Source organism: Magnolia sinica, chromosome 1 (assembly GCF_029962835.1).
Source record: "Magnolia sinica isolate HGM2019 chromosome 1, MsV1, whole genome shotgun sequence".
NCBI classification, from domain to species: Eukaryota; Viridiplantae; Streptophyta; class Magnoliopsida; order Magnoliales; family Magnoliaceae; genus Magnolia; species Magnolia sinica.
The window spans coordinates 29,023,864-29,040,628 of record NC_080573.1 but is presented as its reverse complement, the minus strand read 5'-3'; the positions used below and the strand labels follow the sequence as shown (position 1 = coordinate 29,040,628).

General features: G+C 41.2%; 1 protein-coding gene across 2 annotated transcripts in view; it reads left to right on the top strand.

Moving 5' to 3' along the window:
* Positions 1-8,643: 8,643 nt before the first annotated feature.
* The window catches only part of LOC131243667 (187-kDa microtubule-associated protein AIR9), a 108,702-nt gene continuing 100,580 nt past the window's right edge, over positions 8,644-16,765 (top strand). The window contains exons 1-8 of one of the 2 annotated variants that reach the window (XM_058243179.1): positions 8,644-8,784; positions 9,857-10,739; positions 13,823-13,894; positions 15,108-15,173; positions 15,373-15,444; positions 15,532-15,597; positions 15,705-15,767; positions 15,849-15,914. In XM_058243179.1, coding sequence (XP_058099162.1) covers positions 9,897-10,739; positions 13,823-13,894; positions 15,108-15,173; positions 15,373-15,444; positions 15,532-15,597; positions 15,705-15,767; positions 15,849-15,914 — 1,248 coding nt within the window. In that variant the 5' untranslated portion in view covers positions 8,644-8,784; positions 9,857-9,896. Of the gene's footprint in view, positions 8,785-9,856; positions 10,749-13,822; positions 13,895-15,107; positions 15,174-15,372; positions 15,445-15,531; positions 15,598-15,704; positions 15,768-15,848; positions 15,915-16,765 lie in introns of both variants that reach the window. The other variant, XM_058243171.1, reaches the window with a different exon arrangement.

The following is a 16,765-nucleotide window of genomic DNA, read 5'->3' as shown; positions in this document are numbered from 1 at the left end:
GTTCATATGAAGGAAAATATCCTACTACGACTACTCATGAGGTTTCTTCACTCAATGGGCACAAAAATCCACGGTTACGGGCTGATTTGTCAATTGGGCCACTTTTACAATGATCTAAGGGCCGAAATTCAATGTGTATGGTTAATTTATGATACACAGGCATGACATAAAATTTCACATCGAACAGATTGTGAGAACCATGTGATCTATAATTCAAGGGTCTAGATTAATGACATTTTCATAATTATTGTTGATATGGGAGTTTTGAAAAACCTAATGGTTCTACATGGTTATAGGTACGTTTCTAAGTAATTATTACAAAATGACTTATATCTAAATTATTATGAACAAAGAGTTATTCACCAAATCTATTAGGGAATGTACATATATTAAACCACACAATGAATAGTCAGATGACATGTTTAGGTTAGTAATCTAGTCATGTATATAGGTGAGTGTATGGTCGGTTTTATAAACAGATGATCGCAAGTGAGTTTACTTGGATGTATGATGATCCTGTCTTAAAATCAACGGTCGGATGGCTTGTTCCATGGACGACGATCTTTTCCGATGGTCAGATTCATGTTGGAGATTTGATGTTAGATTGTCATTGTACACATGTACATATCAAGTTAAACTTCATGGTAACACTTGAGAACTTTCAATACTCGGGTATTGAAAAGTTTAGAGTGTTATAGCCAAAGCCCTCTCAACCTCGGCAGTAGCATCAGCCTTCGCCTTCTTTAGGTCCACCATAGAGGTGTACGTGAACCAAGCTAGCTCGGTTAGCTCACTTGACTCGACTAAAAAAAGCTCGATTCGACTCAGTTCGAAGCTAAGTTCAAGCCGAGTCGAGCTAATTTTTTTTAGCTTAAAAATGAGTTTGAGTCGAGTTTGAGCTAGCCCTAGCTCGACTCGACTCGGATCGAACCTAACTTGAATCAAACTCGGATCGAACCAGTTCGGTAACTCGGTTACTTTGATATTGATGTTGCTCACCAAGTGTTTGATGAAATGACTCAACGAAGTGTGGTTGGTAGCAAAGAAGGTATGTATATGAAACAAATACCCTTTTTGCTTGATTTTTATGTTGCTTAGAAGGTGTTTGATAAAATACCTGTAAAACAACTGCTGTTGTATGTAAAATAGTGAGATTTTGAAGGATTTTAAAGGTGCAGTCCATGTGTTTGTGAAAATGTTGCACAGGTGAACTTGGCTCAAACTAGCCCAAGCTACTAGCTGAACTGAGCCGAGCTAGCCAGTTAGGCTTGAAGATCGAGCCAAGTCGAGTTCAAGTTAGGGTTAGCTAGTGGTTGAGCCGAGTTGAGCTGAGGCCAGCTCAACTCAATTCGACTCGATGTACACCCCTAGTCCATCATTAGCCTGGTGGCGTCATCAGCAGTGGAGGAGAGGCAGGCCCTCAACCTCACCAACTCGGTTCTAGCTGAGTCTAGGTGGGATTTAGTCCCACCAAGCTCAACCATCACCAAGCTCTTCTTCTCCCAAGCTTTTGCCATTTGGGTCCTTAGAGCATCCCGCTCCTCGCTAGTGACACCAGTAGAGCCTCCACCTCAGCCTTCTCCTTTTGAAGGGCCTCCATCTCGGTCACCCTCTCCTGCATAGTCGCGTTAGTCGCTTCCCTCTCCCTGGTCATTTGTACCACTTTCTCCCGAGTGGGCAGGATCATAGGGACCGCCTGAACAAGAGATCAGGGATAAATGAGCTCGTAAAACAAGGAAACAACTCAGATGGAAATAACATAGATGGGAACAGTTTGGATAATGTAGGGAACTTACCTTGTAGCAGACTGATGCGAAATCGGTTAGGAAAGACTCAGGGCGAAAGTCAGGAGTTTCACGATCTCTGCCTTCGGGGCATACTTCGCCGCTTAGTCAACCAGGCATGACATGTGGTAGCTCGGTGGGAATGTCTCTGCTCCAACTGAAGGTGAGGGGCAAACTCAGTACCTCCACCGACGCCACTAGCAACTGACGTTTGAGGCTCAACCGCACATGCCTCAATGCCCCTGACCGGCGAGTTAAACTTGCCAATCCGGTAGTCAACCTCCGCGGGCTTTAGGCTGGACACATCCTCCGTGACCATTTCAAAAATGGGAGGCATGACCTCCGCGCCTGCTTCAATTGTCCTCCCGACCTCTGACCAAGGGGGAGTGGCAAGTTCGGGAACCTCCTCCCTTTGCATTTCGGGCGGGAACGAAGGGGTGGCTAGAGGCTCCTCGACAGAAGCGTCGGGAGTAATACTGGGCCTAGGATCAACGAGAAAAGAAACCACATGAGCAACAGAAGAAGTCCCCTTCTTCTGGGCCATGGTCTTTGTGCAGAGAATCTCCGTGACGGATGGAGGTTGCTTCTTCTTCTCGGCCTTTAGAGGCTTGGCCATACCTACAGAGCACAATCCAAGTCAGCAAAAGTACCAATATCAAAATTCTAAGTGGCAAATGATCACTTACCAAGAGTAGAGAGGGAAGGGATAGATTTATAAAGCCCGGATCGGTGAAGAAGGTTCGGAGTGATGAGCTTGTACCAATAGCGAAATTCCTCCTTAAGCACCCTCGCCTTATCGACTTGGGCTCGGAGGAATGGAGAAAGCTCGGGCGGCCCCTTTGGATAAATTGCACAATAACACAAAGAAATAGGTAATCTCGGTACTTTGCAAAAAACATGAAGAGAATAAAAAAAAGAAAAATGAACTTACCGACCTGGGAGAGAACTTAGTGGGCACCCCGACCCGAAGATTGGCAAGCTCGGCCGCAGGTGCCTCCCACTCTCCAGACGCCCAAAACCATTTATTCTTTCAATCCTTGTTGGAAGTTGAAAGTTGAAAGGTTGACAATAAGGCTCGAACCATGATGCGTCCTCGTCAAGAAATAGTATTAACTCAGCTCTACAGGGTTGTGTTTAGCTTGGTACAGATACATAAACTCTTCTGGTGACAACTCCTTATTTTTGAGCTGATACCAAATGATGCAGGCCCCAAATAGCGACCTCCAGGCATTGGGGATGAGCTGCCCCAGAGCCAGTTTCAGATGTACAATCATTGCCTGCACAAACGGATGGATGTGAAGCTGGAGGCCACACTGGAGAGTGCAGACGAATATTGTAATCTCCCCTTCGGCCGAACTCCCAGGGACATCAAACGGGACAAGAGCTCAGATACCGAGTCCGGGATTTGGAACTCAACGCATATTTCATCCATCTCAGCCTGGGTCATGACCGACTCCCCGGGGACAAGCTCGGAAGGTCATTCAGCTTGAGATTGAGGGGTGACCCTCACGCCCTTGGGCTGGACGGATTTCTTTGTACCCTTGGGCTAAGCAGCAGCCTTTGGGCCCTTGGGTTGCTTGGCTCGAGGCCGAACTGTCACCTGAGCAGACCACAAAGGCACTGCGAGAAGTGGCTCTTGGGCCTTAATCCTAGAGCTCACACTCTCTGTGTCGGTGTCGCCTTCAAAGGCATAAACCTCTTGTACCAGATCCAAGCCATTCGACATTGAAATTACAATGGGAAATGGAAAAAAGGATAGAAATCAAGGCCGGAGAAGGGAAGAAACTCATCGGAAATCGTTCACTCCGGGAGTTTTGTCAGTAGCAGAGGTCTCAAAGCAAATGATAAGATTAGAGGAGGTAATGACTTTTATAGCATGCTCGGCTGATAGCAATCATGGCTGGCTTTAACTACTAAAGGTGAATAGCCACTCCGCCGAGCACGCTCTCGTACGTGGCAGCGACCGATTAGCCTAGCTGATACAGATTCTTGAGCTGAGCACAATAGCATTAAATGCGGCAATCGAAGAGCTGTCTCCTCGCCCACCACGCTACACGTGACAGTTCCGCGTCCATCCCACCGTTTCGCATTCTCGGTCTCAGTCACACATCTGTCCACCATAGGCCTGCAGTCGAAAAGGCTACCACCACGGAGTACAATGCCTTAATCGCACCAAATCATGGTTACTGATTCTCCTTGATCTTGCTGCCGGGGGAAGCATGTCAGACCACCTGTTCATCTTCACTGCATGAATTTACTCCCCGATCTTGCGCTACAAACTCATGGAGTATGGGGCTTTTGTTATGGAAAAATATGATTCGACCACATTCAAGTACAGCTCGACATGATCGCATTCAAAAGATAGTTCGGTCCGATCATTATCCAAGTCAACTTGACTCAGCTCGACGAACATGTGCTCTCAAGACACTCCACCTAAGGAAGTTATCATAAGGCTTACAATATAGTCCTTGACAGAGCAAGGTCTCAAGTCTTTGGCCTCTTGGACTCACAAGCAGACAGATGACTTAGCGAAGCCAAAAGTGCACACGGTTCGACGCAATCATGCTCGCCCAACTCGGACCCCCTTCAAGGAATCAGATCCGAGCCATAAGTTGTCTGCTCGAATGACTCGAGTCTTCCCTGACCTACTGGGGGGGAGCCCGGTCGTAGTAAGTTCGACCTGAGTTGTCATCAACCGGCCCAAAGGGCTTGATTTAAATGAGCTCGGTTGGAGCTCCTTGGCGCAAATAAGCCTGGCTCGGCTCACTGTTGCCCGACTAGGGGGGCTCGACCAGATAGGTGCGAAATTCTCTCCTAGCAACGCACGACGAAAGTAACCGATGCACGATCCTAGGGTAATCGTCAACTCCACCACTCACGCAAATTCCGCCTGAATGGCTAAGATTGCGCCAAGGATTGCGGACCATCCCAACCTGAAAACACTATAAGTAATGAGATCATCAGCATGGAAAGGTATGCAAAATCTCTCACTTGAAACCCCACTCATATCACTCAGACCCAGATTCCTAGCCTGACTTTGGCGTTGGAGGGTCCCCTGCTCTAGCTAGGGTCTTCTGTGTTCTTCTCCTGTGCAGGTGCTCAATGATCGGTGTAGGTGCTCGGAGTTCATTGCGGGTGGGCCAGATTCTTGCATCACCAATATCTATATCCAACCCAATCATGTCATGTTTAGTTATGGAATTGCATTAGATGGAATTAACACCATTATTGCATAGTGATTATATGTCTTGAAATACTTGGTAATTCGCCTGTTTGGGATCAAATTTTTCATTAAAAATATATATATTAAGGAATACCTACATTTGGTGGACCGTGGAATTGTAATCAATATAACAAATTCACAACTAATATTAGTCAACTCTATATATATATATATATATATATATATATATGCAAATCGAATGTCACGGCATGTTAGGGCACATATAAATGGATGGCATAGATAAAATACACGCGTCATTGTAAGTCTCACAGATATAATAGATTTTAAAATCTATTATAAATCCTGCAAATTTACTTTCGAGACTAGATGATATAATGCTTGTATTAATCCAATCTTTCCAATTGTTCCAAACTTAAAAGATGGAATTTGCATGAGAAGAAATGCAATTCCATACCACCTAAACTCACCAAATGCAATTCCATGCCACCTAAATATACCCCACCACTTATATTTTTTAATATTGGCCCACCAATCAATCGGTCCTGATCAATCAGTACATTTCCCAACCTCATGATTTATAAGGGAGGTATTACATAAAATGTGGCACCTGAGGTGTACTCCACCCTTCTCCTTACCTAAAAATGCTATATTTATTTTTAATGAGAATGTCTAAGGTCCATCTGGTTGGACCACAAGTTACAGTCCACCCAGCAATGAACTTCGAATCTTTTAAGTACATGTAAAATCCAACCCTTCCAATAGGTTGAACACATCATTTGATCACCAGAAGTAAGATTCAGCCCCATATGATTAGTATTCGAGCTATTATTTAGAAAAAAGTTTCTAACCATTGATAGATAGTAAACTGCAATTTGTATACGTAATAAGTATTTATGGCATAATTTTTAGGCAATTCTATTAATCATAATGAGAAGAACATATTGGACGGGTTAGATTTTGAATATACATGAAAAAGTCGAGGTTATAAACTGGTTGGACTATAAGTTGCGGTCCAACTGGTTGGAGTTGAACTTTCTTTTTTTAAAAATTAAACAAATAGGGAAGGTATTAACGTATGATATTTGGCGAATTTATACCGCCAAACGAAAGAGTCTCAAAGAATCTTTCTAAGCAAGCCTACACGCGTGTAGAGCCCAGCTCCTCTACGCGCAAGAGAGCTAACGATACAGGACACGCATGATAAATCAGAGCTTTCCATCAGGTGGGTCACAGTCATTAGATCTTTTATTTTAAATATAAAGCTGAATCAATCGGTCAAAATTTATGAAACAAATGGACGGTCGGAGATATATTTATCCAGCCATCCATTATGTTTTGTATTTACCGGCCTACATGAGAAGTGAAACCTCCTGAATTTTACCTCAGAAGATTAAAGGTGGGGCTCACCTGATTTGAATCTTGGATCCCTCACACGTGTGATACATGCATATGAGGTGTGGTGTAGTTTGGCAGTTCTACACGCGCGAGTTGGCTTTGCTTGCCTTCAAAATCATACCTGCCAAGATATTTTTTTGGTGAAGATTTGAACTGAGGATATTTTCGTAAATTTCCCTCCAATTCATTATCGAGGAAAACTGCAGGGGTATCAATGGGCCGGGTCGGGCCTAAAAACAGATTTTGAATAGGCCCGGCCCGAAAAAGTTCAAAATCCGGGCCGAGAAGTACCCCAGGCCCTGCCTTGGACAGCCAAACTGTATGATAGTCTGGAGAGTATGGTACATCATACACATGCAGACATCCACCCTTTCTTCCCCCGCACATCACTACACATTCTTAAATTTGGGCCATCTGATGGATGGGATGCCCCAAATTTCAAACCGATTGAAAAATCAAACCGTCAATCTTTTGATTTTCCATTTTATCCGTCCATTTCATGGCCACCAATTGGATGGCTCGGTTCATCCCATCAGCATAAACTCTGGCAACGCTCCATCCAAGATGGAGCCCACTATTTGGATGGCTGGATTGTCACGCATGTACAGTATATGGGGACTTTGATCCTCCGCAGTCTTCCGGAGTACGTTCGTACACTGGTAGGTAGGCTGCTGTATGCGTCTGCCCATTTACTAGTAGCAAGTCCTCACTCTACTCGCGTCTTACATATCTGCCAATCCAGGCCGTCCGAATAGTGAATTAGTGGGTGGTAATGAAATCAACGACGGTCCCACCTTTGAGTGGTCTTCCTTTACCCTCATGTATGCCAGTTGTACGTTGCATGATTGGAATTTTGGATGGGTTAACGCAATGATAGATTGGAAGGTCCATCTGTCTCGGGAAACAAATAATGTCCTTGTGGGCCTGTTTGAGCAAGTGGGATCCATGATTAAGTGATCCCCACCGTTGATATGACGGTTCGCATTGTAATTCAGGACAACCGTAAATATATCCTAATTTTCACGATTGTATACCATAAACAGGTGACCTAAAAAAACGGTTTGAAAGAAAATCCAGCAATGTGTTAGGCAAAAAGGCAATGGGGTTCTTGAATCTTACAATCTAGAAGACTTTACAAGCCATCCTCTGTGGTGCAGATCATCAGTTCAACGGTCTGGATAACCTAACCATGGATCCCACTTTAACAGACGGACCAAAATTTCTAACACTACTGTCAGTGCGAAATTGTAGCAAACGCGCAGCCTAGTGTTACCATTTAGAAGGGAAGTTTTGATACGCTGGCAGCTTGTGACGCTTGATACGCAGGCACTGAGAAATTGTATATGTGGGAGAAAATAAATCAAATTAAACCGTTAAATTATGGAAGAATCCGATTTTTAACTCACGGTATAAAAAATCATATTGTTAATTTGGTTTTAACCTCTGATTGGTGGACAGATGCTTGTGGAAACAGGACCATTGAATACTTTTCATTTTAACCGTCCAACAAATGTCCTCCAATCCGATAGTCAGTTGATAAAAGAATCTTAAGTTTGTCTCATGAACGATCCAAATCGTGATCCATACGATTGGCGTTTTAGTTTTATCAGTTATATGCCACGTATGCTACTTTCTAAGTGCCTGCGCATCATCCGTCGCTCTCTGACAGAGTATCCAAGGTCTTTTCTCTTTAAAAAAGAACGGACAGAACCGCCTACAACGGACGCGGACTGCATTGCGGCTCGCCATTGGACGGGGTCCTGTGGACCCCACCATGTTGCATGTGCTTATCCACGCCGTTCATCCATTTTTACAGATCATTTTTGGGCATGAGCCCAAAAAATGAGGCAGATCCAAATATAAGGTGGACGACATCACAGGAAGCAGTGGTGATTGAACGCCCACCATTAAAAATTTATTGGGGCCACAAAAGCGTAGGATCAAGCTGATATTTTTGTTTTCCCTTCATCCAGATCTTTGTGACATAATTAACAGCTTGGATGGCGAATAAACATTACAGTGGGGCCCTATGAAGTTTTTAACGGTGGCCTTTCAAACAATACTGTTCCCTGTGGTGTGGTCCACTTGAGACTTTGATCTACCTCAATTTTTGGTTCATATCATAAAATGAGTTTGGAAAATGGATGGACAGAGTGGATAAAATACATACACCATGGTGGGGCCCACAGCACCGTCCAGTGGCGACTGTCATTGTGCAATCCTCGTCCACCTAAAGAGGAGGGTGGTTTTATTCCGCCGGAATCTCTCTGTCTGCCTCTCTCTCTCTCTCTCTCTCTCTCTTCTACTGTAGTGTTTTTCTGTCATGCATTGCCAGAAAAGCCATGCATTTTCTCCAACAACCAAAACCCTAGAAATCTCCGATCCTGCTCGTCAACTCCGCCAGATCTAGAACCTTCCAAGGTAAGATTCAACGTCCTTCCACTCTTCTCGTCAAACAGCAGCTTTTTGCCCTTCCTTCCGTTGGATTATCCGTTTTTTCTCCGCAGATTGGTGTGGAAATCTCAGAAACTGGAAAAAATGGGGGTTTTTATTACACTTGCAGCGATTTTTCTCTGCAGATCGATGTAAAATGCTCTGGTTCTGGTCAAGGAACTTGCATTTTCTTCAAAATCGTTGGAAGATCCAAGGAGCCGGAAAAATTTATGTTTTTTTAGTCTTTTTCTGTGTTTTTTGAGTGTGTTTTGACGGTCTCGTTCAGGATAAAATGCTCTGGTTCCAGTCGAGGATCTTGCATTTTCTTTGAGATTATTGAAATGTCTCCACAGTTGGGGAAAAGTTAGGCCTTTTTTTTTTTTGTTGATTTGTACTGATTTGAAGTGTTTTTGAACTTCATTTCTTCTTCTTTATGAACTCGTATAGAAGTCTTCTGTTCTAGTTAAGGAACTTGCATTCTCTTTGGGGCGGCTGGAATACCTAAGAAATCAGCTGAAAGGGTTTTTCTTTGAAATGCAGTGCTTTCTTTTTCTTGTGTCTCTTTGAGTATTTATTTTTTAAGATCCTCTGAAATGTACCATGAATCGGGAAAGTTTTGATTTTTCTTTGATGGGCCGTGAGTTTTAGATTTTCAACATTCTTGCATCAGATTTACCTTTCCTCTCTCTGTGCTTCGACGTAACATGCTTTGGTTCTAGTCACAAACCTGCATTTTCTTCAAGATTGTTGAAAGAGCTTACCGATTGGAAAAAGCTATGTCTTTTACTCGAATTTAACTATTTTTGGGGTTTTCTGCATTTCAATTGTTTTGGGGAAAGATGTAACTAAGTTTGTTAATGGAAAGTAAGGTACCTGCATTTCCTCCACAATATCTGAAATTGACTGAAGTTGACTGAAATTAGGGTTTTGTTTCTGAAAACTACATTTTTGTCCTGGTGAAAGAAGCTGCATTGTCTTTGGAATTCTTCTTGTTTTTTGTTAGAGATAGGTTTACATACTTCATTGAAGTGAGAGCGGTCCCTTGTTTGATTTACTGCAGTCTTGGAGGGTTTTAGGCGGGGATACGGTGTCTTTTCAAAATGGAAGCTCCATTGGCGCTTTCCAGCGAAGATCTTGTGGAAAAGCCTCAAGCTTCAACTTTACCAAAGCAATCTTCTTCCAATTCAGCAGAAAGTGTCAAAAGAAGTTCAAAAACTACGAAATCGGGCATTTCGCCTGTAACTAGGGTTTCTGGACCAGTTGTTTCAAGCAGGAAAAGAGCAGAAGGAAAGGCTGTTTCAGAATCGACTTTGAATACAGTTAAATCTAGCTTAACAAGGCCGACCCTTAGCTCAAATGCAGCTAACTTGAAGAGAAGAAACAGTACTGGAGGCGTGCTAGAGAAGAAGACGAATTCAGTTTCAAAACAACCAGATGGAGCGAATTCAGTGGTTGAAAAACGAGTCACTCATTCAATTTCCGGGCAGGGTCACCAATCCCTCACAGAAAGTAGACGGGCATCTTTGCCTTCAGTTAGTGCTAAAACTCCAGCACGGGCAAGTCCCTTGGATGTGAAAAAGCCACCCCCAGTTTCACCTGTGACTAGAGTTTCACGTACATCACCAAGATCTGATATCAGCAAGCAAGATTCTGCTCGGAAACCTGCTGTTAAACCATCATTATCTGTTTCTACTTCGAAGAGGGTTCCTTCTTCGTCATTGGATAGTAGTGGCAGCAGTAGTTTGAGAAGGATGGTTTCTAAGGCCTCTTCTCCATCAGCTCGTTCACCTTCGGTTACAAGTGGCTTGAAGTTTGGGTCTCTGTCATCATCAGTAGACAGAGGTTCTTCTTTATCGGGTCGAAGGAAGGCATCCACTCCGGACAGTCGAGATTCTCGCTTTATGATGCTCCCACAGGTGGAGGTTAAAGCCGGGGATGATGTGGTAATCACTGTAATCATTAATTTTCCCTGATCAGATTATTCTACAAGCATTTGTTTTTGAGTTTGTGGTGTTTGGTTTTCTGAGTTCTGAGGGTTCATGGAAGACTGAGTTTGAGTTTTCTTTTTCTTCATTGTCATCATTTTCATCCCTTTTTATGTTTCTGTTTTTGTATTTCTCCCACATTGCTATTTTGATGATTCATGTGTAGCCCCTGTTTTAATCTGGTGCTGATTGACTTTCGTCTTTTCTTTCTTGTAGCTTAGGATTCATTTTTAAAAGTTTGAGAGGTTTTAGGGATGCTATCAGAAGATGCATTTTGTTTTCATATTTTTTCTGTTTTCTTTTGCTGGTGGTTTTGGGTCTATGATTGATTCATTTGGGAAGAAGGTATTTTAGTTGCTATAATGAGTGTAGTTCAGTGTTCATTTTCTATTTCTTGTTTTCAGTCTTGAGCTTCCATCATAGTTATGGGCCTGTCATGATGGAGATGATGTTGCATTTTTTTTTTGTTTTTTTGTTTTTTTGTTTTTTTGAGAGATAACGATAACTTTTATTAAAAAGAAAGGAAACCAAAGAGGGGATCAACCCGCTGAGATAGCGAGATGATTAACCTCTAAAACAAGACAGATTACAACCCTTTAAGTTAACAGTATTAGAAGCCCACTCGACTAAATACTGCTGCACTTTTTGGAATATTGATCCCACCCAGTTGGAAATACCATTGAAGCATCTCCTGTTCCTTTCTTCCCACACCGACCACCAAACAGCCAATAGAGACATTCTCCAAACCATAGTTCTTTGTTTGTCTATCTTAGACCCATGCCAGTCTTTGAGCAGACGATCGGTTGAATCAGGGAAGGACCAGGAGATACCGAAAGAGTTTATGATAGCTATCTACACCTGGTTAATGAGGGGAGAGTGAACGAACAGGTGGTCCACTGATTCTTCATTAGCCATGCAATAAAGACAGATATTTGTAATTATCATTCCCCTTTTCCTCAGGTTATCAACAGTCAAAACTTTCTTCTTACCAACTAACCAGCCGAACATCGCTATCTTTGGAGGGACTTTATATTTCCACACTTGGTCTGTCATAACTTATTCCAAGGGGGAGGGATTCCTGCCAATACAACTATATAAGGACTTAACCGAGAAAGTACCCGATCTGTTGAGTCTCCATACTAGGCTGTCTTTACTCACCTGATTGGGCTTGCAACTGATGATATGACCTTGAAGAGCCGCGTATTCTTCGATCTCCCAATCATGGAGATTTCTTCTGCAAATGGGATTCCAAACAATTTTGTCCCCAATAATAGAGTAACAGTCAGCAACCAAAATGGATCGATTCGGAGCAAGGCCAAAGATGTTTGGAAAGTCTTCTTTTAAAGTTGATTCCCCCACCCATATGTCTTCCCAGAAGAATATATTTTCCGTATTGTTATTGTGTAATGTATCGGTTATCTCACCCTTGGGATATGGAGACATATCGGTTATCGCATGGGATATATTGGTTTTTGTATCATATAATTTATCGTTGTTGTTGGGAAACATCGGGAAATTGGTTGAATTTTTCAATGGAACTTCTGGGATTGTTAAAAAAGACACTAATGCACACCGAGAAATAAAAAAAAAAAATCACAAAAAACAAGGGCACATAATGTTTTTTTTTTTGGGTATAGGATCCTAATCTATGCGTTGGCTAACTGAATTGATGTAACTACATTCAAAGTCAATTTATAATATTTATAAATGTGGGAAGACATTTATGGAAACACAAGCATTACATTCAAAAGCAAAAGTAGTAAATTAGAAGGCGTGAAATCCCATAGGTGGTGAAATCCCTGCTCTTGCTCCAGTGGTACTCTTAGGAGTTTCAACACCTGGTCAAGGGTTCGAGCACCCATAGGTGGTGAAATCCCACTAAGGCGTGAGTGTGTGGTGGTGTGTGCGCGTGTGTTTAAAAAATGAAGAAGTAGTAAATTAGAAATATACTTGTGGATTTCAAAAAATAATATTTTTTAATAATTTTCAATTAACAATTTTTTTTTCCTTCAAAAAATTCCTAAATTGGCAAGAATGTGTAGATCATATTATATACATATTTGATTTCGTGTTTGAACACTAAGATTGCAATTGATTTGGGAAAAAGTGGAGAAATTTTGATTCTACTCCAAATTTCCCTAACTCAGCTCATTTCCTCGAAATCTTGATTTTGAAGCTCCAAATCCATAATTTTTCATGCAAAACATGAAGAATCATGAATTTCTTACCACTTGACACCATTTATGACATATAAAAACAAATCAAAACTAAAAAATATAATGCACCTTTTAGAATCCAGCCCTAAGAAGCTTTTGATTCCTTTTGTCCCTTTCAATATTGCACTCGTTATCGATATATTGCACGAAACATTAAGAATTTATAAAGGGGGAGTGAGGATATACCTCACGATATCACGATGTCCACGATATGTCGTGATCTCATGTGACATATTGCACGAGACTATGAAAACTGGATATTTAAGCTGGGTTTGTATCACTCAGCTGGGATAATAGATATATCATGGGATCTATCGGTGATATTGCAAGATACTGAAAACTTCAATCATATTAATACTTTATGTTATGATTTCATTTAGGGGATAGTGTTTTATCATTGGAGAGGCTAGAAATGGGTTTTCTCCTGTGTCTAATTACTAGGATCTGAAGATATTTTGGCTAGTTAAACCATTATTGACTTTTATTGTCACATTGCGACCTAGCATGCTTGTTTATTTATTTATTTAAATTTAAATTTTTTATTTTTATAAAATTGTTGGCGGAACTTGTTGATTAGTTGATGAAAGATATTCAAGGAAAAATATCAATTGTGAGCCAGAAAGTTTTTTTTTTTTTCCATTTATCATTGTTATTTTGGTTTGCCTACTCTAAATCGCTGCGACAAGGATGTGATGACTATGGTGATGACAGGATTCTTGAAAATGTAGATTTGAGGTTATGAGATACAGAGGAATATCTACTTGAGGTTTTTACTTAATAATAAGTGATGGTTCTGAGTTCTGACTTTCATATTCCTTGTTTCAGAGGCTTGATCTTAGGGGTCATAGAGTTCGCAGTCTTGATGCCAGCGGGTTAAACCTGTCACCAAAGTTAGAGGTAACTATGTGCTAACAATAGACATTCCTTATAATCTTTACTTGCATGAGCTTCAACAGTTAAAATATATGCATTTATAGCTTAGGAGGTGAAAGAACACAGGATGTAGAAAGGTGCATCTATGTTGCTGGGTACTTGAAGAAAAGCTTGTAATTATAGAAGGTCCCGAAAATCACTAAAGCAAGCATTAACGTGATTCACAGCCTAATGTACATAATCTGCCCGTGTGTAACTGCAGAAGAGATGAAGTCTGCCCATGTGTAACTGCAGAGGGTCATTTGCCTATGCTTTCCAAGTCTGGATTGTAGGGAGGCTTTCCTGCCATTAAAATCTGTATCATGAACCTTATCCTTTCATTTTGTTGTATGTGTATGAGTGTATAATACTATGATTATGTTTAGCACCACCACCACCACCACCATCAGAGCTTTGTCCCAGCTTTTGGGGTTGGCTTTACAAATCCTAATTTTCCAATCACATTTGAAGCAGGAATTCTCATGATTGCTTGGCAAAAGTTTTACAACTGGCCGGCCACTTGACGTGAAACCTACCCATGCACCAGTTCACCTGACCTTGGGGTCGTCTGGCACATCACTGCCAGGTGGGGTTTCCAATTATATGATAAGGACCAGAAACACCCAATCTTCAAATGGCATGGGCATGTGAAATGGTCTGTAGAAAAGGCCAAGCTTCAAATCTGGGAGATACTGGTGGCATCCCCCATTTGTTATACCTTTATATAATCTTCAAATCCCATGGCCATGTGATGTAAATTTTTTTTTTTTTTTTCATTCATTTTATTGTTGATCTCCTTGCCATAAGTATTTTTAATTTCTTTATTGTTGATAAAATCAATCTATGACAGGTTGATAATTTGAAATACATGCTTTTGTAGAGTGTAGTGTGCATAGGTTGCATACACCTGTTACCGATGGTAGGGAACTAGTTTTTTTTTTCTTTCTGCTGATCATCCTTTTTGTTCATTTCTTCTGAGTTTTAGCCAGTATGGATGATTCTTTAAAACTCTTCCATTAGCTTGCAGATCTGGGTGACCACCAGGCGTGTTGTCTTTATAACTTATCATTACTTTCCTGATGAACTTTAACTTCTGTCCTAACTCCTAAGGCTATATTTGTAGGGAGAAGGGTGTCATTTCATGATTGTGCCCAAAGAATATCGAATGCATTTTCCCTGTACTAAGCTTCTAGTGCAGTTTGTTTATCTCAGGGACAATCTTTTATCATCTTTGGTGGGAATTGAGATTCTGAAGCGGGTGAAGGTTTGTTTCTTGACTTACATAGTAGAAAATATTCATTTGCAAATTAGCGTTGTGGCCTTGGCTAAGTCACACTTGCAAAACCATTTTTCTAAGCCTGGGTTCAGTAGATTCTGGATTTCCATTGTCCAACAAATTACTGTGTAGGGACTTTCTATTTAGTAGCATCAAAGTTGATATGGAAAACATACTATCTTAACAGGTTCTTGATTTGAGCTTTAACGATTTTAAAGGGCCTGGTTTTGAGCCACTTGAGAATTGCAAAGCCCTACAGGTTTGTTTCTGTGATATTCTGTTAAGGTCATATGTCATGAGTTGGACTATTTTGCAAAACTAGGTTGGTAATGTGTTGTTCATGCAGCAACTGTATCTTGCTGGGAATCAAATCACATCACTTGCAAGTCTTCCTCAACTTCCTAATTTGGAGGTACATTCTTTACGCATTCTTAATTTAGGTGACATCCTTATTTAAATCTCCCAAGTGTACCATGCCATTCTAGTTAGGTATTGTTCTTAATGCTTCCCCTCTTTCAGTTTCTATCAGTTGCTCAAAACAGGTTGAAGTCTCTTTCCATGGCAAGTCAGCCTCGACTTCAGGTCTGTCACCTTCAAAATCGTGTTTTATACATACAGTTAGTTCTTGTCTGTTTATCTTCCATTTCTTTGCCATGGTTACAGGTACTAGCTGCAAGCAAAAACAAAATATCAACACTGAAGGGTTTTCCGCATTTGCCAGTTCTTGAGGTTTGCTATCTTTTTATGCCTGAGCCCACCTTGCATTTTCACTCGAACTGAAATATTCCAACTGCTAAAACTTAATTGGATAATGTATGCATAATCAATATCATCCATTGTCACTTGCACTCGATATTCTATGGAGTTCGAATATTGAAACTAATGACTAATATATTAGGTATTCCACAATGACCTATGATTTTTTTATTTGTCAGTTAGGTGCTTACTGAAAGAACAATGAAGATTACTATACAAAGAAGATAACAAAAGCACTGATCCCCTATAAAAGGTCTCACAGTTATCGCTACCAAAACATGTTTTCTGAGTCAAGCCAAAGTAAGAGTGAACCCGTCTTCCTCTATGTTGGCATCATTCGGGATCTGCTCAGAGCACATTTCCAACAATCAGCACCAATCTTAATTGAATCTCTTAGGCCCAGGCATTTAGGTAGTTTATACGGAAAACCATTCACCTTTTCACTTGTGTGATACTGTATTGACATTCAGAATTGCCTTCCTTCAAGAAGCCCAGAGGAAGATCTCAAGAAAATTCATAATTAGTGAAGTAAAAGGACCTTCGCATTGTTAAATTCCAAACCTGAATGGGCTTGAAAATGCTTCAAGTGATAGCATAAGGAATCATGTTCCTAAGCTCCCACATGATAGCGTAAGGAGTTTGTCTTCCAAAGCACACTCAGCTAAATGGGTTGGTTGAATACCAGCAAATTAACTTCTTAAGAGAGCCATTTAGGGTCCAACTTACCTAAACCATTGGAAGAAATGGCTCTGGATGGATTTTGCAACAGGGCAATGGATAAACAGGGGCATGATGGGCTGGGTATCAGGTCAATTAATGTGGCT